This window comes from Neocloeon triangulifer, unplaced genomic scaffold, assembly GCF_031216515.1.
Source record: "Neocloeon triangulifer isolate White Clay Creek 2 clone unplaced genomic scaffold, ASM3121651v1 ptg000017l, whole genome shotgun sequence".
In the NCBI taxonomy this organism is placed as follows: domain Eukaryota; kingdom Metazoa; phylum Arthropoda; class Insecta; order Ephemeroptera; family Baetidae; genus Neocloeon; species Neocloeon triangulifer.
Window position 1 is genome coordinate 5,764,868 of NW_026775559.1, and position 20,784 is coordinate 5,785,651.

The 20,784-nt window shown below is 37.7% G+C and overlaps 5 protein-coding genes across 15 annotated transcripts; 3 read left to right on the forward strand and 2 right to left on the reverse strand.

Moving 5' to 3' along the window:
* Positions 1-73: 73 nt before the first annotated feature.
* LOC132203582 (syntaxin-18) lies at positions 74-1,386 on the forward strand. Its single transcript, XM_059631451.1, has 2 exons — positions 74-207; positions 389-1,386. Exon 2 carries the CDS (start codon positions 393-395, stop codon positions 1,326-1,328), a length of 936 nt encoding a protein of 311 aa, XP_059487434.1. The 5' UTR covers positions 74-207; positions 389-392; the 3' UTR covers positions 1,329-1,386.
* LOC132203581 (protein prenyltransferase alpha subunit repeat-containing protein 1) lies at positions 1,383-3,524 on the reverse strand. 2 transcript variants are annotated; one of them, XM_059631449.1, is made up of 5 exons: positions 3,141-3,524; positions 2,881-2,996; positions 2,669-2,826; positions 2,118-2,605; positions 1,383-2,068 (listed from the first exon to the last, which is right to left on the reverse strand). In XM_059631449.1, exons 2-5 carry the CDS (start codon positions 2,961-2,963, stop codon positions 1,703-1,705), a joined length of 1,095 nt encoding a protein of 364 aa, XP_059487432.1. In that variant the 5' UTR covers positions 2,964-2,996; positions 3,141-3,524; the 3' UTR covers positions 1,383-1,702. The 2 variants fall into 2 exon arrangements, with proteins under 2 accessions (XP_059487432.1, XP_059487431.1); XM_059631448.1 differs by lacking the exon at positions 3,141-3,524 and adding an exon at positions 3,049-3,089.
* LOC132203580 (GRAM domain-containing protein 2A-like) lies at positions 3,265-13,289 on the forward strand. 5 transcript variants are annotated; one of them, XM_059631444.1, is made up of 10 exons: positions 3,283-3,441; positions 4,238-4,340; positions 7,010-7,093; positions 10,521-10,699; positions 10,918-11,021; positions 11,076-11,291; positions 11,489-11,675; positions 11,731-11,956; positions 12,011-12,116; positions 12,185-13,289. In XM_059631444.1, the coding sequence occupies exons 2-10, from the start codon at positions 4,300-4,302 to the stop codon at positions 12,284-12,286; spliced, it is 1,245 nt and encodes a 414-aa protein (XP_059487427.1). In that variant the 5' UTR covers positions 3,283-3,441; positions 4,238-4,299; the 3' UTR covers positions 12,287-13,289. The 5 variants fall into 5 exon arrangements, with proteins under 5 accessions (XP_059487428.1, XP_059487427.1, XP_059487426.1 ...); XM_059631445.1 differs by lacking the exon at positions 4,238-4,340 and having other exon boundaries at positions 3,265-3,441; XM_059631443.1 differs by lacking the exon at positions 3,283-3,441 and having other exon boundaries at positions 3,832-4,340.
* A 43-nt stretch (positions 13,290-13,332) lies between these two features.
* On the reverse strand, positions 13,333-17,302 carry LOC132203579 (pyruvate kinase-like). Of its 2 annotated transcripts, XM_059631442.1 has the most exons (8): positions 17,143-17,302; positions 16,888-17,008; positions 16,350-16,760; positions 16,083-16,292; positions 15,849-16,030; positions 15,208-15,676; positions 14,990-15,146; positions 13,333-14,300 (listed from the first exon to the last, which is right to left on the reverse strand). In XM_059631442.1, exons 1-8 carry the CDS (start codon positions 17,260-17,262, stop codon positions 14,288-14,290), a joined length of 1,683 nt encoding a protein of 560 aa, XP_059487425.1. In that variant the 5' UTR covers positions 17,263-17,302; the 3' UTR covers positions 13,333-14,287. The 2 variants fall into 2 exon arrangements, with proteins under 2 accessions (XP_059487425.1, XP_059487424.1); XM_059631441.1 differs by having other exon boundaries at positions 13,333-15,146.
* Positions 17,303-17,324: 22 nt separating this feature from the next.
* On the forward strand, positions 17,325-20,565 carry LOC132203583 (methyl-CpG-binding domain protein 3). 5 transcript variants are annotated; one of them, XM_059631453.1, is made up of 7 exons: positions 17,325-17,471; positions 18,454-18,590; positions 19,233-19,357; positions 19,415-19,573; positions 19,628-19,829; positions 19,881-20,126; positions 20,185-20,565. In XM_059631453.1, the coding sequence occupies exons 3-7, from the start codon at positions 19,242-19,244 to the stop codon at positions 20,272-20,274; spliced, it is 813 nt and encodes a 270-aa protein (XP_059487436.1). In that variant the 5' UTR covers positions 17,325-17,471; positions 18,454-18,590; positions 19,233-19,241; the 3' UTR covers positions 20,275-20,565. The 5 variants fall into 5 exon arrangements, with proteins under 5 accessions (XP_059487436.1, XP_059487438.1, XP_059487437.1 ...); XM_059631455.1 differs by lacking the exon at positions 18,454-18,590; XM_059631454.1 differs by lacking the exon at positions 17,325-17,471 and having other exon boundaries at positions 17,490-18,607.
* Positions 20,566-20,784: the final 219 nt, after the last annotated feature.

Here is a 20,784-nt window from a genome sequence, read left to right on the forward strand (position 1 = left end):
GATCGGAGTTGGAGAAGAGAAATGTGGCTTGGCGCGATACACAAAAAAAGGGGCGGAGCCTTTTTATCCTTGGCCATCCGCCCACCACGACCACTAGAATGTGTTGTCATTCAAGATTGTGAAGATTTTCGGGCACAATTTTACGATCTTTTATTTACAAAATTAAATTATACTTACAAAAGCACTTTGCCCCATCTTTTTGTAAAGGTAATTCATACTATTCTGCAGAAAATTAACTGAATACATAATAAACACAACTAAACAAAGTGTGTACTATGTATGTATGTATATCTATGCAATTAATTTTTAAAAGTTGTGTTTTCATTTGATATATTTTACTATTTTTTTTATTCCTTCAACTAAAACTAATGTTCTATGTTAATTTCAGAATAATGGATATCACTGCTCTCTTCAAAGCGTGTGTAAAAACAGTACGGACTCGAAACAGGGCGTTCGGAGTCACCGGCAATGATTCCGACAAGAGTTCCTCTATTCTGCCTCGCATTCAGAAGACGGCATTCACCCTAAAAGCCAGAGAGGTCGTCAACAACATAACCAGACTTCGAGATTTTTTGTTGGAGCACCGGAAGGCTTATCTGAATTTTGGAGGCCACCTTCCTGACTTGCCTCAGATGACGGACGCCGAGAGAGACAAGATCGATGCTGGCGCTCAGATGATCATGAATACTTGCTCCCATTTGATTCAGGACTTCAAAAAGAAAACTTTAAAGGTCGAAGATTCTGTTCAGGTGACGGAGCACAGGCAAATGGTACTGGACATGATTGAGGCTTATTTGAAAGCAGTGTGCAAAATTTATTCCGAACAAAAAGCAATTCGAGTGAAGAGAGCGATGGACTTTCAAAAGTTCTCCAGGTTCGAAACAGACAGTCCTACGCATACAGCTAACAGGCTCAGTGCCACAAAAACAATATCTGATGATGAAAACAACCATGTCGATGGCACAAAGAACTCTTCGCAATTTGCCACCGATGAAGAGTTTTCGAAAGAGGAGCTGCAGATTTACGAAGAGGAGAACAACCAGCTTTACAATGAGCTGCAAAGTTTGAATGAAGAAGTGCGTCAAATTGAAAGCAAAGTTGTCCACATTGCAGAACTGCAGGAAATATTCACGGAAAAAGTTCTCCAGCAGGATAAAGATATTGATAGAATCAATACAACTGTTGTTGGTGCTACTGAAAATGTTAAGGAGGGTAATGATCAAATTCGTCAAGCAATTCAGCGAAATGCTGGGCTTCGTATTTATATTTTGTTATTTTTATTGGTTATGTCATTTTCCTTGTTATTCTTAGATTGGTATAATGATTAATACAGATTAATACTGCAATTTACATGATATCAAAATAAAAACCTTGTTGAAGTTTCTATTTATTTATTTTTTAATTTATTTAAAAGGAACCAAAAGTTATTGCAATCAAAAAATCACTTCAAAGTTGTTACTACAGGAATGTAAAGTACGACTTGGATTCTTTCAAATTGGAGAAAAATTAATAGATTCAAAAATTGTAAATTCTAAAAAAAATTAATTTAACTTTCAATTGTTCTCAATAATATTAAGGGGCACATCAGACCATCAATTTAATTCTCGTTCTTTCTTACATTTTATCCAATGTATGGGGAAATTCCACTGTTCATACAGCTCGATTGATCAAAAGAAAATGAGTTTATTTTTGTATTAACTCTCTAGGGTGGAGAAATACCAAGCGCATTATTTATCCAGCTAGAATGCTGTTTTGCATGTCTTTTTTGGTGTGGTACTTGCGAGTCACAGGCAAGGTTATTGGAAAAGGAATACTCGCTAATGATAACAGTGGTAAAAACCGACAAGTCTAATTTAACACACAGCACACTAGTGCAGACTTTCTGCAAGCTTATCAAGATGAATCTACGGTGGTACCAGAGAGACTCGTGCCCCTCGAACCTAATCAATAGATCGGTTGACGACTGCAACTCTTGTTCGAGAATTGCAGCAGCAGCGCAACTGATGCAACAGCGCACATCCATTTGGCCAGGAAATTCAAGAGACCAATCGCTCCATGTTAAATAGTCCTGAAAATTATTGATTTAATTAAAGTGACTTTATCAGACAAAATATTACCTCGTATGAGAATGATTCAAATATTTTTTGCATTATGAATTGTCTATACTGCAAGCCACTGAAGTCAGAGACATGGTTGGACGTCCACCAGTGGGATTGTTTCAGCTCCTGCTTCAAAACCTCCTTTCCATCTCCTCCCTTTGGCACCAGGAATTCTAACACCCACTTTCTGTGATTCCACGCATTATAATTGCTCGGATATTTGGAAGCTGCCGATTGGGTGACTCGCAGTTCCGCCTGGAGCAGCTTGATAATCGTAAAAGGTTGCACGTCAGGTTGCTGAATAATTTTTCGCAGCACCCACTTCCGATGTGTGAAAACTTCCGAACACTTTGGTTTGAAACTCAACACAACAGCTGAGAACCTAAGATCTTCTTCAGGGCTGATTCTCTCGGCATCAATCAGCTGCTTGCTCATGTTCCAAAAAGTAGTTGTCTCTGGATTAATCAAGAGAGCTCCTCGCAGCATGCGAACTACGCTTTTATGTTCTAGGAAGAGGGTTTAATGTTTAATAAGCTCCGAATTCAAACACCGAGATTAAAAATACATACCCTCCCTTTTCTTCCTGGTTTTATGGTTCATTAGTCTTCCATAAACATAGCAATACACGTGTTGAACGCACCACGATTCTAATCCAAGACTGTGGTTAGCGTGGATGACAGGTGATTTATTTTGATTCTCTGTTAGTGGAATGATGAAAAAGTCCTCACTGTAAAAATTTATATTTTGAAAATTTCATTTACCAAAATTTTTTTAAATTTACAGTTCAGGATCGTTTTTGAAGACGTTTTCGATGTCAGCCAAGATCTTTTCCCCAGCGGGAAAGTTGTCCTCCAGCAAGGACATTTGCAAGAGTTCAATTTTCCAGTAACAATGAAACTACATAATTATGACCTTGTTATTATAAAATTGAAATAATTTTTTATAGAATAGATGTTTTCTCCTTAGTTGTAAAAATCTCAAAATATCCAGCTTCTGGTGCTGGTACAGAGGCTCGATCCGCAAAAAAAACGATTAGCTTACTGCTGCATCAGTGCATTGAAGTCGCAAACAAACAAAAACACATGTTATAACAAGCAATCGTGCCAACAAATCTGAGCGAGAGTAAGCAGACAGGTTGGCCACACTGCTGCCCTCACAGTTAAGGCTAACTGTGCTGTCTGTGCTGCACGCAGCTCGCAGGCAAAGAGAACAGCAGGCCGAAGGATGCTCGTCCGCGATCTCGTGATCTGATGGCAGAATCTACGTTGTGAGATCTGGATTCGGCACGAATCGGCCGTCGGTCGGAGAGCCCAATGCCAAATGGTGTGGAGGCGCAACTTAGGTTTGTATTTTACTGAATAACGATTGTATTCTGTCAAAAACTCTGGGCGTTTCTGCACCCACCGCAACCTCTCCTCAGGGGCGAGAGATCTTTCAGCCGCGAGTGGGTGGGTGGGAAATTTGCACACGCAGCAAAATCACCCACTCACTCGCAGCGCACGCCACAAGCGTCGCCAAAAGCGAAAGTGTGCAACTCTGCCTTTTCATTATTATATAAAATAAATTCCGCCTCGGCCTATACACGTATCGATCGCGAGACCACGTAAGAACAATCGCGGCGGTTGCTTCCATTCATAAAGCGCGGGGTGCCAGTTTCGCGAACGAATTGAAGAGGCTTGGCAAAAAAACTCGTCCGCTGAACTCTCGTGATTGGGTTAATGAAGGGGCTCGGACGGAAATTTCTTCAGGCTGGCTATTAATTAAGAGTGTCAAGAGGGCGGCGGACAAATGCGCTGGAAATTACAGCATTAAACCCATCAGGGTCGATAATACCTATTTTTACTCATGCGCACCTCTTGTATTCGGTCTCTTAATTTTCGCCACCTAATTACCGAGGAAGATGAATTAAGGATTTTTGTCGTGGGCCTATTTTTAGCTCCGGCTTGGTCCATACATGCGCCCCACTTTCGAGGGGTATTTTGGAGACGCACTTTGTCGTCGTTGAAGCGCCAAACGCGTAGTATTTTTATTTTGGTTTTGCGGTTTAGCGAATATAAGGCGGTGCGTGCGGAGACCTCGCCTCACTTTGGTTTAAACTCGATATATTGAAACACTCACATGCTGTCTCGTCGTTTTAGGAATACAATTAGATTAATGCGATAAGTGTGTTTTCTCTGTTGGCTTCGTTCTGAACCCAGGCATGTTTTTCCCTGAAGGCCGCAACTTCATAAAAGTCAGAAAGTAAGCCAATTATATGTGAAATTTATTTTTGCTTTTTTATATTTATTTGCTTTGGTTTTGCTGCGCTTGTGAAAAAAATTGCTTTAGAGAGACTTCATAATCCAGACTATAGACATCGGGGTGTTGGGGTTGATGAACACCATAAACCGCTACCCCTCCTCTAACCACTTATTGGGTTTTTTCTCATAATTTATTAAATTAATATATTTTTAAGCATACTGGGGCGCATCCATAAATTAAATTTTAAACTTTCATTTTTTAGTAAGTCTCACAGAAATAATTTTAAAAATCTACCTCTTGAACAAAATGCCCTCGTAATACTGATTTTTTTTCATGAAAGTAAATAAATTTTGAGTCTCAATGTGGGACAATGTTTGAAATGCGTAAATATATATGAATAATTTATAAAAGTGGAAAGAAAAAAATTAAAATTGGTAACATGAAATTAATTTGCAAAGTAATTTTTGAAATTAATTATCTAGATTGTATCAGATTAAAAGTGTCTTTTAAAAAGTTACAGAAAGTAAAAATTTCTTGAAAAACATAATATTTATGTACTGTGCATTCCTAATAAAAAACTCATTAGTTGGAAATTGTGTTTGCAGCCTTCCGTTTTTGTTTACCTATGCATTCAATTAACTATGCAGTGGAAAATTTCCGTGTTTTGACTGACGGCACCTGCGATTGATTTTATGATAAAGCTAATGTGCTTTTTATCGACTCGAAAGCATTTTTACACGCGTATGTAACCAAACCCGTCACACTCGGCCTTGTTTCACGTGTATCTATTTTAATTTGAATAATTTGTGGCCGTACATTAGCGGTCGTGTCCTTCAGAAATTTCATTGCCGCGTGCATTTTATAGTTCTAATCCACCACACGGATATACAATTTGATGCTTTTTAGCTGGATAGTCCAGTTGAAGCAGCCGTGCGTTTTGCGTCCTTCCCTGCTGGATTTTTGTGGCTGCCTGGGTTTTGAAATTCCCTTATCTCAAGCAGGAAATTAACAAATAGAGGGGATTTTACGGCGAGCATTTTGATATAATTGTTTGTGATTTTGATACAACTTGGCACGCGACTCGGAACTGCTCGCAGAGCCTGAGATTTTGGCATGGTGATTCACGAGATTTTGTGTTCGTTGACAAATATAAGGTATGTAAGCAACTAAACCCATTCTTTTTGTCTTGAACGAGCGACAAAGTTTTAAAAAGTGTACATAAAAGAATTTTTAAGTTCATTTCAATTGTCCAGTTGAAGTTAAAAGTAAACAATCTTGACATACCTTTTTTCTGCATTATATGAAATTAAAATAATCACAAGGAAGCTTTGGGTAAAAAATATGATGTAAAACAGTTTGAAAAGTTGCTGAATATATAAAAATTTCATTGTGAAACTAACTAAAAATTTAAATCATGTTTGTTTGAATTTTTTTTAAGAATTAATATTAATATTATTTAATATTTATTACATTTCAATAATTTTAACGTAACATTTTTCTTCTTAAGTAAAATATAATTTTATGTTGCTTCATTAACTGTTTAATGATTTTTTTCTTTCACAAATAAAATTTTGCCTTTATTTTTGTAAAGCACATTATTATTTTTATAATTTAAAAGTAGATCATGTGACAAAAATCTCACATTTCCTCATTGACATAACGCCAGCCGAGCCTTAGCTTATTCTTTGCATAGCGTGTGCTGCCGTGAAGACTAAATAATTCTCTGAAAACTGGCTCGTTTTTCTCGCTTTCCAGCCGACATTCAAAGTAGCTTGTTTTCCATAATATAGAGCTTCAACTTGATTACATATACCAACCAGAATAGGTGTTAAAAAAAGGTTTTTATAGAAAAATGCGTTATGTACACTGCACTTTTGTTTGTGTGGTTTTTTGCAGACTATAGAAACGTCCATTATTTACATATAAATCACATTAAAAACAACAAAGTTCATGAGATTAAAAAATATTTTTTAGTTTTAATCTATAAAATAAATTATAAATTGCCTAATCATGAAGGTAAATTAAGCATTATGGTGCCCACAAAATTATATATTCCTGAAAAAATGGGATAAATCACTTAACTAAACTTCTATATTAGCATGTTCATCACTTTAGGAATAATTTTATTGCTTCCTCATGATAAAATTTCACACAAAAAAAGAATAACGCTGGGTTTTTCTAGGCGCAAAAAAATTGGCATTAATTTTTTGCAGGCGGTTAATGCTGGGAAACCTGGCCGGACTTGAGGTTTGTTTGTTTGTTATCCAAGTAATAATTAAATTAACATCGGCTAACAGTACGTATGACAGTAGTCCAAAGTGGTACAAAATTATTTAAATTTATTTCAATTTGCAAAATGTGCAAAATGGACAGTACTTGTTGTAAAATGTGACTTTATATTTTATGTTGTGAAAGTGCAAATTCAACACTAATCAAGAACTTGACATTGCGAGAGTTTTTCGCTCTCACGAACCAGCAACGATAAAACCTCCGTCGTGTCGTGCGATAAATTCATGCAAAATGAACAATAAATATCTCGAAATGCAGACGAAAGCAATTTAATTTATGCATTGCACGGACGGCACGAACGAGAGACAGTGGTCTTATCGTCGCGCTCGGCTCGCATGTTCTCAGAAACTAAAACGAGTTTTCTTTTGGCCTTTTTTCAGAAAGTCCAACAGCAGCAACATATCCACGGATGACACCAACAGCAGCAACGAGAAAGCCGGCGGCAAGTCACCAACAGTAGCCGGGTAAGTCGCACGAAAACACATTCTCATACCTTTGCGGTCAGAACACGCAAATTTCGCTTATATGAATTGTCTCGGCATTGCGGCAAACTCTCGTTTTCACGTCCGCGATCCTTAAACACCATTTTTCTTTCACCACGCGAAACCAAAGTGTTATTGAGGTCACTCGGGTATTTGCAACTTTTATTGCTTGTATCGATTTGCAGAAAAGCCGTTGTTGTTAAGACGTGGGCCGTCGTGCTGTCTTTTCATCCCCGTGCAGCACTGACAATGAGAAAAGTTATTTTGAGGCAACAACAAAACGCGTAATCGGTTCATTCGCAACCTTGTAATTGGTTTGTTCGCGACCTTTGGCAAAATGCGCGATAATTCGGAAAAGTCTCCGCCACGTGAATCCGCTCTTCCTTATGTCTGATTCTTGTGCATCATGAAAATTGATTAAATTTTTTTATGGAGAAAAAACCCCGGAGAATAGGATTTAAAATTATTATTAGCTTATGCGGAATTGGATAAAAAGAAATGATATTTTGGCACTCTCATTGTAAGTTTTGTTATTGCCTGTACAATTAGTACAAAAATATTGACTTAAGCGTCTAAAGCACACTGGTAGCGACTTTAATTTGATATGGAACAAATATGCGCACGATAGGCTGACAATTATAACTGAGCCTATCAAGCACTGCTAATTCTCACAGAGCCACTACTATTAGTAATTGTATGCTGAGAATGGACATAATAAGGTTCCAAAAATTTCAATGTTGAAACAATCGATCGGGAAAAATTTAGGTTATTTAAAGAATGATATAATTTATTGTTCCGTCGCTATCATTATAGCTGCTACTGTTGCTAGTCTTCTTTGTTGAATTTTTAAGTGGCAATTTATCTTGATCTTTGAAGTTATCAAGTTAAAAAAAATATGCAGTTAAAATTCTAATTGTTTTTTTTTTTAGTTGGAATACATTTTTTAAGTCTAGCCCAGTTTGCTGAGTAATAAATTTGGGTGTGTTTGAATTGTTGGTCCATACTGACTGCGCCCATAGTAGTGAAGCTGATTGGGATTTCAACAATCGGAACAATGGTTTGATTTGCTATCACTGACCTTATTAATACGCCTGCCAAAATGTCCTTCCCACTCTCTGTGAGGAATAATATTACCTAATCTTATATCAAATTATTTCTTTTCGAAGCGAATTCTGCGTATTTTGAGTGTTTTAGCAAATCGTATTAGAATTGTTCAAATCACTTAAGCTTTCTTTTAATTTAATCCACATTTAATTTTACCAAACAAGGGTAATTAAATTAAAAATATTTATTTGATGAAAATATTTTTGAGAGTTATCTTTAGAGGAGGTCGCTAGATTAACATAAAGGAAACCGCAAAACCATTTTGTATAGAATATTTTTCTATACTTCTTACTAACGTAAACATAACATTGTCACTCGACTCTTTATGGCAGGCTATTAAAAATTGTAGAGATTTCAGGGCTATACGCGCTGTTATTTTAGAATCCTTCTTTTTAGTAGAAATTGCCGGTGCACCTTCTATTCCAGTTTTTACCGCCATCCTTAAACGTTCTCGATTTTCAACCAAAAATTGTGATGACTTAATGTACAAGTTGTCTAAACATAATTATTAAACTTTAACCTTGTGTATTCCTTTATCAGGCATTTACTGGAGTGAGAGATCGAACACCTCGTTGAATAGCAAAATCTGCCAGTCGATAAGATGCTTTTTCTTTTAAAAATTCAAGCCATCTGTTCTTGGCCGCGGCGTTATCATTCGATCGGATCAACGAGTCATTGAAATATTCTCCACGAGGCACGATAAGAAGCACACCTGCCGCACACGCAGACCATTTTCACCCATGGTTCTCGCCAACCGAAAATCCCATCCGTGCACTTACAGTTTTATCTCAACCACGCATTATTATCTTCCTCTCTTTCTGATAAATGGTTGATCGTCGCAATTATTGAAAAGCGGTGCACGGCCAGTCCGACGTCGGAGGCTGCTGGCGTGTTGTCGTACGTTTGCCAAAATGACTCTTTTAGGAAAGCGCATCAGCGGCCAATTGCTGGACCTTTCGTTTTTTAGTCCGGCGTTCAAACCGACCGTAAGGTAACGTGCGCTTGGCTACGCATTGTATCTCCACTTTCGTAATGTATTCGTCATTTTTTTATGCTTTCTAATGACGCTTCTTGTTACGTGTAGAAAGTGGAAATTGATCTGCAGTGCGTTGGAAAGTAATTGCAATTATATTTGGTTGCATTCAACTTAATCCCAACTTATGATATTTTACCCCAGTTCTAAAAAAAAAAAAAGACTACAATTTTTGGGCCCTGAATCATAATTGGATGCTTTTAATTGGTTGAATTGGAATAGAATTCAAAATTTTCCAGTAATTTTGAATGTTTAGGGCTGAGCTTTGGCTGAGAATAATTGACAGATCTAAAAAAAATATAAAAAATAAGTCATGTTAGTTCAATTTATTGCATTTTAAGAAGATTTAATTGCAAAACTAAATTTCAATATTTCCACGTTTTGCCAAAATTGTTTCATTTGTTAATTTTTAAATCGTGATCTATATTTGACGTCACTTTTATTAGGAAACTCCCACTAAAAAACGCAGAGTGAATTGCATGACACATATTTATTTTCTGACCTAATACTTTAATTGCACCTCTGGTAGTAGATAACTTTCACCCATCTGAAACAAGCGTTGCTCCCAGCAGACAATTGATAAAAGGGCAATAACAACAATGATGATGAATTCATCGTTTTATTAGACGCAGCACGTCGGTCATGTGAGTTGAGTAACGTGAGGCTAAACAAATTTGTGTGGACGGGATCGAGAGTCAAAGGTCGCGGCAGCACATCGCTTAATGGGATGATCCGCTGGCTGGCAGAGGCTGTTTCTGTTATGAAACTATCCATCAAGTTCAGTGCTCACTCTCACGTCCCCAAGCTCTCGCTTCTTATTTGATACAATTCTTGCTCCGGCGCGCAGCACTTTTATAATACTTATATGCCAGTAGCTCTCGTTTGCTCATTTTAAATATTTGCTCAGGCGACACGGGTCGACTCTTTCTTTCGCCTTTGCTTATTTACTTCTCACTATTGTGCTGCTGAAAAGGAGCAAAAGATAGAGGTGAGTGGTGCAGGAGAAATTTATGCCCCTACGTCAAATGCGCCAAATTCGTTTGAATTTACTTTTTATTTCAAAGCCCGTGAAAGCTTATATCTTTAATTATAAAATTGTAATTTCTTCTACAAGAAAATCAATTTTCAAGCAAAATTAGATTAATTTATCAAATTGCCGTCACAAATTTATTATTTTACGTGAAAACAACAAAAATTATTTGTATTGATTGACTTGAATTGATTCCTTTAGTTATTTAGTTATTTTAACCAAATATTTTGATAATGTTTCAGCCCTCCATTCAAACAGTTCAGTGTCACAGGGATGACGGCTTCAGACCAGCAAGAGGTGGTGACCGTCTCCCTGTCAGAGCTGCCGGTCGGCTCTATGCCTCCTGGCTCAAATAAGGGGCGACAGAAGAAATTCCACCGGCACTTCAAGACCGTCTCTGCTGAGGAACGTGTACTCAATTGTGAGTGCTTTCCTGAATAATTTATCACGTCCGCTTTGCGCAAAAAGCCCCTCCGCCTACTGCATACACATTCAAAATGCTTTTCAGCTGCAAAAAATTTATGGAGACTGATTTTTTTATAAATAAATTGATAATCTCTTTGGTGTGGTTTTATGTATTTTCTACTACTTCTTTCAAATACATCAGTCATAAGTTTATATTTATTTGGATTTTTTTAGATTACTCATGCGCCCTGGTAGCAGACATCCTGCTGCAAGGACATCTCTACATCACAAAAAATTATTTTGCATTTTACTCTAACGTCTTCGGATATGTTACTAAGGTAAATATCAAAAAGTCTTTACTTATTGAAGCTGATAAAACTTTTCCTTCTCAGCTACTTATACCAACTGCCTCTGTTCTGAAAGTAACCAAGGAGAAGACGGCAAGGATCATTCCAAATGCTGTTGGCATTGCCACGCTACATGAGAAACACGTATTTTCATCGTTGCTCTCAAGAGATTCCACTTACAAGTTGATGGTGCAGGTTTGGAAAAACGCCACCGCACCCGAAATTGTCGAAATTGAGCCAATTCCTCTCCCGACGCCAACGGTGAGACTTGCTATTTGATGCTTATCACATGATATACGTGTCCAAAATCTTTCAATTTATATTTAAACTGGTTCGATAATCTAAATCAGAGCTGCTTGATAATTTCAAATTCTTTTTACAAACACTTAAAACAACATTGATAATTTCAAAAATGTTATCACATATTTTTCTAACTGATTTTGTTTAATGTATTCCAGCTTGATTTAGACCCTCTTTCAATTTCTGTCAGTGACATAAGCAAAGAAGAAGTAACGCCGAGCGAATCTGGCAGCAACCTGGTTGCCGACGAAGACGAAGAGTCGTCCCTCTCAGGGAGCGGAAACGAGGACCCTCCGACCATAATAGCTGCAAAACCTCAGGTGGCTACTTTCTGCACGCGAAACAGTGAGTATTTCAAAAATTGCAACAAAATCAAAATGTTTATTGTTTGAATTTGTAGTTACAGTGAGTAGCACCTATGTTCCTAAGACTGCCAGCAAGCCGAGCAAGTTGGAGCGATTCCGAGGCTGCATTAAAAATTACATTCAGTCTGTAAAGTGGCACGAACTACTGCTACTCACCTCAACAGTTCTCCTTTTGATGCTCTTCCTCTCAGCAGCTTTTTTGTTGTACAGAATTAATGCAATCCAAGCTCAATTCTACTCAAATCCTGTGATCTCAAGCAGGTAATTTACTTTTTTCTCTCCAACGTAGTAAAGATACATTTGCTTAAATTTCAGAGACGATGTTTATAAAGAGATTATGAAGTGGCAAGTCCATCTCCACAGCAAGTCCTCCAATGAAGTTCAGCAGTTTTTGAACTCGAATTTGAATCAGATAGCAAAGGTAAAGTAAATAAATAAATATAAGCTTAATTTCTGCAATTCACAAAATATTTCTTCCATCTTTTTCAGGTGAGGCAGTCTCTAGAAGCCCTGACATTACTTGTAACGTCAGACAGTGAAGGGCGATTACGCAAAAGGCATCACTCCGGAATTCTAGACCCCAATAGTTAACCCTCAGACCACAGGTGACCTTTGGTATATTTTTGTCTCTCAGAAAGCCACACAAAACATGATGCTGTCGCGATGATATTATTTAATATAATTACTTCAGACTGAGGAGTGAGTGGCAATGAAGGTTACGTATATTTTGTAAGAAAAGAAGCAACAGTCGTTAAAAGTAAATTTGATTCAAGTCAAAAGTACGAGAACGTGACAAGAGAAACGATGATGATATTTCGAGCGATAACATGAGTTTTGTATTTATTTTTGCTTCACTCTCAGATGGAACAATAGAGCTTTACAGCAGTTAAGGACAATTTTTGTACTTTTTTTCTCGAGATTTTGAACTTAGATCTAACAACAGAAATGCAGCATCCACGATGCAGATAGATCTATCTCTGAAGGAGCTCTGTGTTGCAATAAAAAGCTCTAAGGCGCATGCATGTTAAACAAGAACAACGTGAAAAGAATGCATACTGAAAAATCAAAATCTATCCTCAAATTTTGTGTATAATACTGATATAATGCCAAACTAATGTGATGCAACAATAATTTGTTGATTGGTTTCTAGTCATAGAATGTTTGGTTACTTCTATCTGCCTCTTTATAAGTTAACACATGTTGGATAAATTGTTAATTAGCAGCGTTTAATGTGAATGACGGAAACAATTAATTTTATTTTTCCCATTATGAATAATATGTACATTTCTTTAAAGGAAGGAGCTATTGCTGTGCAATAAAAAAATCCTTCGAAATTGGCTCTTTAAAATCACCTCCTAGTGAGAAGCAATTGGGTGGTAATTCACTATTTTGGTGTTTAGAATGAAATTAACGCCAATTAAAAATTAAAATGTTCAATTACACGTCTGGCGTTCACTATAGTAAAATGACACTTAATGAATTGGCTGTAATTGTTGAATTGAAAAGCAACAAAAAAATCAATTTGATTGATTAACTCTAATGTTAACAAAATTAGATTTTTCCATGTATACAAATAAAAATATTTATGTTTCAATCAGCTGCTTAATTTTTGTTCTACAGCAAAATAAGACACCCTATTTATTAGATCAACAGTTTCATTTTATTTGTTTACTCTCTATAGAACATAGAACCAGAGTTTCACTAGTAATGCAGTACATTGTGTACGCCTCAAGTGGCATCATCAGTTGTGACCACAGAACAGATCAAAATATACTAATTCTTTTTATCTTGCAAGGTTGCAATGCAGATGAATTTTCAATAATTGCAAGAAGCAACATAAAGCGGCTGAATTCACAGCTGTGACAATCACACATAAGAGCTATTCAAAATCAATTAAGTCCTTGGGACCTCAAAATAAGTTAGCAGAACAATTTTTAGTTACTTGGACAAACAGTTTAAATAAATTCGTCATTACCATGAAAGAACATTCGTCTAACTAGGCGGGTGAGTAAAACAGCATCAATCTGCCTACTCCGACTTCTACCTTTGAGGCGCATCCAGAGCCTTTCCTTGTTGCAGTGAAATTTGATGAAAGCTCTGTACTTTAAACTTTTGGTCAACAGAGGTTACAAACAGAGAAAATGAATACAAAGAAGTAGGGTTTCTAACATTAATTTCATCTTTTGCAGCACTCACGGCTGAGGATACTAGATACCATTTTTTTTTTTTTTTTTTTAGATAAATATGCACATTAGAAACCCAATTTATCATCAACTGTGACATAATAATATTGGGGGAAATTGATGTGGAAACCAGCAAACAGGCTAATTATTCAATTTAGATTCTAACAAGAATGTTAATCTGCCTGAAATTTTTGCAATAACTTCACTGGGTGGGTTTAAATTTCAGTCACAGCGCAACAGGAATACTGGTTGTGGAATTAATTTAATAGCACTAAAATTCTTGTTAGAAAAGGCGCGCTTGTTTGCTTAAGCAGCACACACACAAAAAAAAATGGAGAAAATTAGCAGAATCCTGCAGTTTTAATGGTGTCTAAGAAGGAGAGGGTAATTTAGTTGCATCTTCGACACTTCATTCAACAATACTGAAACAAAAAGAGAAACAAAATAATGATCACAGAATGGAAGGGAATTAAGGGCAAACAGGAGATTCTAAGGAGGTATGGACCAGCCATTTAATTTGATCAAAATAGGTTTTTCCAGCATCCATAAAAAGGAAGAGTTCATGCTTGGTAAACATCACACCATGCAAATTCGTGATAAAGGTAACTTGCAGCCACCTGGGACATAATGTTACTTGTTAATCACAAACACTCTACTCAACAAAATAAGCAATAAATACCAATAAAATAAGACTTGTGTGTTTAAGTGATTTTGGTTGAGACAATATAATAGGTTATATTGGTACTTTAAGTATACTGTGTTATCTCAACCTAACTCACTTTTAATGCAACATGCTACACATAACAAGATATAAGTGTCAAATACTAAAAATATCGACTAGCCATGTTTTTCTTTCTGTGGACTAGGAATCAATTTGGAAGATTACATAAAAGAGATATATCAACAATTTCCTCACAAAAGAGACTAGAGAAATGATGAAAATTATCAGCCCACCACCAGCATAGACACCTGCGAGCTTTTAAAAGCGCAAGTGTTTGCAGAGATTATGATTTTAACAATATCTTCACCTACAAACATGGCACTCCCACATCTTTTTATCAATCTTAATATAGACTTAATGCGGCAGAGAATTCACTCTGTGTCTACGTACTTGATGCGCATGGTGTTGGTGAAACCAGAGCCCTGCCTCCAGCCGGTCACAACAACGATAGCGTCGCCCTTCTGGATGAAGTTGCTTTTCTGGCCGAACTGGATGCCAAACTGCACACGGGAGTCCACGTCCTTGATCCAATCAGGCAGGGCAGTCACTGCAATAATTATAAATGATAATAATTAGAGAAATAAAATTTGACACCAATTATAACTTACATCCGTAGACGAGGGGCAGGATGCCACGGTACAAGTGGCATTGCCTGGCAACTTGTGCGTATCTGGTCACAGCAATGATGGGGCACTTAGGCCTGTACTTTGAGATGAGGTGAGCAGAGCGACCAGAAGTGGTGATCACAATGATCGCCTTGGCCTGACATTTGACGGAAGCGTCTACGGCGGCAATAGCAGTGGTGTGAGTCGAGTCAGCAGGGGTCTGCACCAGGCGGCTAAGGTCGATGAACAGCTGGCGGTGATAGAGGACGGCTTCGGCCTCACGGGATATGTTGGCCATTGTGGCAACACACTCAAGGGGGTAGTCACCCTTGGCAGTTTCACCAGACAGCATGACGCAGTCAGCACCGTCCAGGATGGCGTTGGCCACGTCTGAGCCCTCGGCACGGGTCGGACGAGGCTTCTTCACCATTGACTCAAGCATCTGGGTGGCGCAAATCACAGGCTTGCCCATCTATAAAGATGCAATAAAAATGTATGATAATCTTTTACTGAAAATGAAATTTTGTATGATTTATGTGCAAATTTATGCAAACTAAGGAAATTCGGGATCGATTTCCCTGTCGAGTTATATGTGTTAATAAATAACTTGCACAAATGATACTAGATGAAACGTAATAGCCCACCTTGTTGCAACGAGCAATCATGCTCTTCTGGGCAAGGAATACTTTCTCAGGTGGAATTTCAATGCCAAGGTCACCACGAGCAACCATGATGCCATCAGAAGCTTCGATGATCTCATCTAAGTTCTGGATGCCCTGTTGATTCTCGATCTTGGAAATTACCAAAATGTTCTTGCCCTTCTCGCCTACCAAAAAATTTCTAAGCATAAAAAATTTACTTTGAAATGGATAGCCTACCAAGAATATCTCTGATTTCCTTCAGTGCAGCAGCGTTGCGAATAAAGGAAGCAAAAATCATGTCAACACCCTGCTCCACGCCAAAGAGAAGATCAGCCTTGTCCTTCTCAGAGACAGCTGGTAAATCAACTGGGTTTCCAGGAAGATTCACACCTTTGCGGCTGCCTAAAGAGCCTCCGTTCTCAATTTGACAATTCAAATAGTTATCCCCTGAAACCAATCAAGTATAAAATAAAAAGTATGTAAAACAACATTAATTGTGCATACCAATTTCCTGAACAATGAGTGAGATGAGTCCGTCATCAACGAAGACCCTGCTGCCAACCTTGACCACCTTTGTAATATTGGTGTAGTCCACGTAAATGCAATCCTTGTTGCCCTTGTCAGTGAGTGCGCTGTCGGTGGTCAGCTTAATCGTTTCTCCTTTGACCAGTTCGACTTCCGCAGAACCACCTCCCTCAAGAAGACCTGTCCTGATTTCAGGGCCCTTGGTGTCCAGGGCAATGGCCAGAGGGTGCTCCATGCCAATCTTCTGGCTGTAGCTAGCAGCGGCCTGGCGAATGTTAGCAATGGTACTTCCATGGTACTCATAGGAGCCGTGAGAGAAGTTAAGACGAGCAATGTTCATGCCGGTTTCAATCATCTTCTCCAACATTTCCGGCTTTTGGCTGGCAGGCCCTAAATTTTACAAAAAGTCAAAGTCAAAGTAAGATTTGATAATTAATAAAGAAATAATCTTTAAAAGGAAGAGAATAATTCTTCTTGCTTTATAATATTTATTTTTTTAAATGCAGAATTAAATTACCGATTGTGCAAATAATTCCAGACAGACGAATGAATTTGGACTTGCTGTCGATGTCCAGATTGCAAAGATGCTCCAGATGCGAGGCAGCATCAGGCTTAGCGGTCTTCGTGTCGTCCGACATCTGAAACAGAATTTGTATTTGATGAGAAATAATTAATTGATTTGCCAAATTTTGAGCAAATTTTGAATTTAGAAATGAATTCCCCAAAGTTTATGCTCTTACCGGTCCCACACAAAATGTGTAAGAGCAACAACCTTTTCAGAGAGAGGCGTCGTCCAAACCATTTTCAACGATTGTGGAAATTGTAAATTTTTGCTTGAACAACTACTGCTTAAACTGACTACCAATCCGCGAATGCAAATTCGACCCAGCATCTAGTGCTGCTCTTCACCCTATTAAAAGTCAACCACGAGCCTCTCCTTGTTTTTAAAAATAACCACAGTTCATCTCCTCCCTAGTTGCTAAAATCAGTGGCATTGGCAATCAGAAAGTGCCCCCCTAGGATTACCGAATTGGTGCCCTTTTGACAGCCTTCCTAGGAAAATTCAGCACTGTCCATTAGAGATTCACCTCTTTGCACTTGGTATGACCTTTACCGACTTAACTTTGCAATGTATTTTTTGATGACCTAGTTATGTAACCCAAATATTTTTAGAACTCTTTTTGTGTTGGAAATGCTTGGCCATGACCCTGAAATCTTTATTGATTTTATTAGAAATGTAATTTAAATAATTTATTGCATCTTTTAATCGACTTGAAATTTGTGTGCAGTATGATTTTACGTTACGTATGAAAGTAAAAATTTATTAAATTTGAATTAAATTATTAATTTTTTAATGCAGCTGTACTTATACATCATGCCATTGTATTTTGACGTCTTTGATCCACTTAAGTTCTCAATTTTATGCTGCATAATATTATTTATTTGAAAAACTTTAGCTCTATTATAAGAAGAATAAAAAAATGCATCTGCAAGTGATCAGTTTTTTCAATAAAATACCTTTGGAAAATAAAATGTCTTGGCTGACAGACAAAAGGGTCGGTGAGAAATCTGGTTCCGTCTCTGGTTACGCGAACAGACTGAACGCTAAAACTGGAGTATAGCCATTCAGTACAAATTCTCGCTCCACTTGTCCACTTCAGGATTAAATTAAATTATATTTACGCCATTGCGCTGAGGGTATTATGGAGACGCAAAACGCTATAATTCTCAATTTTATAAAGAGTTACAAAACCTATACACACCATAGCCAATAATATGCATGACTGATACATGATACATAATGCTTTTTTATAAACAAAAAACAAATTACGTTGGATTTAAAACTTACGTACATAGAAATTATGTAAAATATTTTGCTTTCGCTGAAGTTTTGTGTGGTCCTCTCAATCTAACCCAAGTTCACGTGAGAATTGCCTGATCACTTGATCAAAATCACGCAAGTTGCATGTGCCCGGATGTGGGCGAAATTTGAGAAAATTGCATACACGTATGAGCGTAAAAAGGTGTTTTTTTTTCGGTGTGCGTATCCTTAAAATTATATAATGAATTTACTGTTTTTAAGCAATTGCCAAGAGGTATTACCTTAGGTTTCAAGATAACTGCGGTTTCTTCTGAATGAGACGGAGGCGTTCGAAGGACTGATTGACCGTCTGGAGGCTGCCGACAGTGCCGACAAGGTCAACGGAGGTCAAAATTTAGGCACAGGAAAATTTTATGTAACGTCTGACACTCCCCCTTTGCGGTTTAATTACCAACATGACTCTGTTTTAAAGTAAAAAATTCCAATTTTTAACTTACATACTTTAGGTGAATTAGGCGGATTAAGTATTAAATTTGCTTTTAAACTTTTATAATTTATTTTAAATTTTCGTATTCCGCTACTTTTTCTTGGCTTTGTGTCAGTAAAATATTTTTATTATAATAAACTTCATAAATAATCTGTCATGTTGGTTCACTTGCATCGGTGTCGGTCTGTCGGTGAAGCTTGAAGCTTATGGCTTTTGTTTTCTTGTTCATCGTCAACTCGAAAAACGCAAACAGCGGCCTAATGATTAGGACTTAGGTTAGAATTAACTACTTTTTCTGTACATAGTGAAATATTTTGTTCAATATCAACTTATTTCTCTTAATAATTTTCCATTCAATGCATCTTTTTGTCACAGAATAAGTGGCATTTTTGCACTCCTTCTGTGCTATATGTACTGGCATTCAATGTCCTGGAAATTTTGATGCTTTATCTTGTTTTTTCGACACCTGAATGCAATTAATACGCTCAAAATCTTCATTATAGCAATCTGGATTTACTAACTTATCATTTAAATACTTAATTACATACAATAGGCGCATACCATGTCAGTTGAGAGAAAAAAGTACGATTGTCCCGCACTTCCCAAGGGTTGGCAAAGAGAAGAGGTGATAAGAAAATCGGGTCTTTCCGCTGGAAAAGTTGATGTCTATTATTATAGGTATTTTTAGATAAATTTATTGTATAGAAGGAGCTAATAATTTATACACAATTTCAGTCCAAGTGGGAAAAAATTCAGAAGCAAGCCGCAATTGGCACGATACATTGGGGATGGACTAGATCTGGCGACCTTTGACTTTCGTACTGGAAAAATTAACACCATGCTGAGCAGGAAATCTAGCAAGAAACACAAGAGCGGAACGCCCTATGACTTTAGGTACACACTTGGAAATGAAACGAGTTTGTAGGTTTAATTTTAATATTTTTTTAGCAGTGCTCCTTATGATCAATCGGGCGGAGCACGCCGCGAGGCGTTGCAAACTCAAAACAGGGGAGTGAGAAGCGATTCTTCCTTGGTTCCACCTATCCGTCAGACAGCATCTATTTTCAAGCAGCCCGTCTCTTTGTACAAAAATCAAGAGGGAAAAGTTAAGTCCGATTTCAAGCATGGACCACAGGAAAAACCAAAACAAGTGATGAAAAATTTATTTTATATAAAAAATGCTAATAAATTTACTCTAAAGCTTTTTTGGGAAAAACGACTGGAAGGTCTGAAGGCGTGCGACATCGACGGCAACGAATTCAGCTCCATGGAGTTGCCCCGAGGCTTAAAACCGGTTGGGCCCTACGTTGCTGATGAGACGATCCTGCAGTCTGTTGCCACTGCGCTTCATGTCTCAGTGCAGCCAATTACTGGTCAAATCGGATCCCGTTCTGCCCTGGAGAGAAATCCAGGTGTTTTTCTGAACCCAGAGCAACCTTTGGTCCAGGTAACTTGAAATAAAAATTTTATTACTTATTTCATAGTCACAATTTTGTCATTTTTAGGCTGTATCAGTTGCCGAGGACGACATTAAGCGTCAAGAGGAACGAGTGCTTGGGGCCAGGAAGAAGTTGGAGGAGGCTCTTCGTGTATAAATGTTAAAAGTTTTGACTCTTTGAGCGGACTGGACTTCAGCACATTGTTTGGTGGCGTTTGCATTTTCACATTTTCCTTTCTGCACTGGAAAATTCAGACTGCATTTGGACCTTCCCCAAAAAAAGTGCCCCTCTCCATAAATTTTTCCTGAAAGTGAATAATTAATTTTATATTTCTCTGCGTGTGCATTTTTAAAACTTTTCATTCTGTTTTTAAATGTCCAAGTAAGGCAAAATTAATTGTCATTAATTTACATTAAGTGGTTTAGTAAAATAAAATGTTTCACAAGATGTCAATAGTAAAATCAATCAATGTGACAACATGCCGGCCTTGTTTGCGACGCTATGACAATATTGAAATTGCATGAATTAGCCGGGGTGGTTGGCGTTGCCAGAGAAGGGACCGACCACCCCATCGGAGGCGAATTTGCATTCTCCATTTAATGCGCGACCCGCCCGGCACCGGCGGAGGAAGGGCGCGGGGCACCCTCGCTCGGCTGGCGGCCCAAC

Coding starts and splice junctions, on each gene's coding strand:
- LOC132203580 (XM_059631444.1), top strand. CDS start 4,300: ATGTTTTTCCCTGAAGGCCGCAACTTCATAAAAGTCAGAAA. Junction 11,022..11,075: donor TCTTCGGATATGTTACTAAG/GTAAATATCAAA, acceptor TTTCCTTCTCAG/CTACTTATACCAACTGCCTC. Junction 11,292..11,488: donor TTCCTCTCCCGACGCCAACG/GTGAGACTTGCT, acceptor AATGTATTCCAG/CTTGATTTAGACCCTCTTTC.
- LOC132203579 (XM_059631441.1), bottom strand. CDS start 17,262: ATGCTGGGTCGAATTTGCATTCGCGGATTGGTAGTCAGTTTAAGCAGT. Junction 16,761..16,887: donor TGGAATTATTTGCACAATCG/GTAATTTAATTC, acceptor TGTAAAATTTAG/GGCCTGCCAGCCAAAAGCCG. Junction 16,031..16,082: donor GGAAATCAGAGATATTCTTG/GTAGGCTATCCA, acceptor ATTTTTTGGTAG/GCGAGAAGGGCAAGAACATT.
- LOC132203581 (XM_059631449.1), bottom strand. CDS start 2,963: ATGTCCTTGCTGGAGGACAACTTTCCCGCTGGGGAAAAGATCTTGGCT. Junction 2,827..2,880: donor TTCAAAAACGATCCTGAACT/GTAAATTTAAAA, acceptor AAATTTTTACAG/TGAGGACTTTTTCATCATTC. Junction 2,606..2,668: donor AACCAGGAAGAAAAGGGAGG/GTATGTATTTTT, acceptor CCCTCTTCCTAG/AACATAAAAGCGTAGTTCGC.
- LOC132203582 (XM_059631451.1), top strand. CDS start 393: ATGGATATCACTGCTCTCTTCAAAGCGTGTGTAAAAACAGTACGGACT.
- LOC132203583 (XM_059631453.1), top strand. CDS start 19,242: ATGTCAGTTGAGAGAAAAAAGTACGATTGTCCCGCACTTCCCAAGGGT. Junction 19,574..19,627: donor GGAACGCCCTATGACTTTAG/GTACACACTTGG, acceptor ATATTTTTTTAG/CAGTGCTCCTTATGATCAAT. Junction 20,127..20,184: donor CAGAGCAACCTTTGGTCCAG/GTAACTTGAAAT, acceptor TGTCATTTTTAG/GCTGTATCAGTTGCCGAGGA.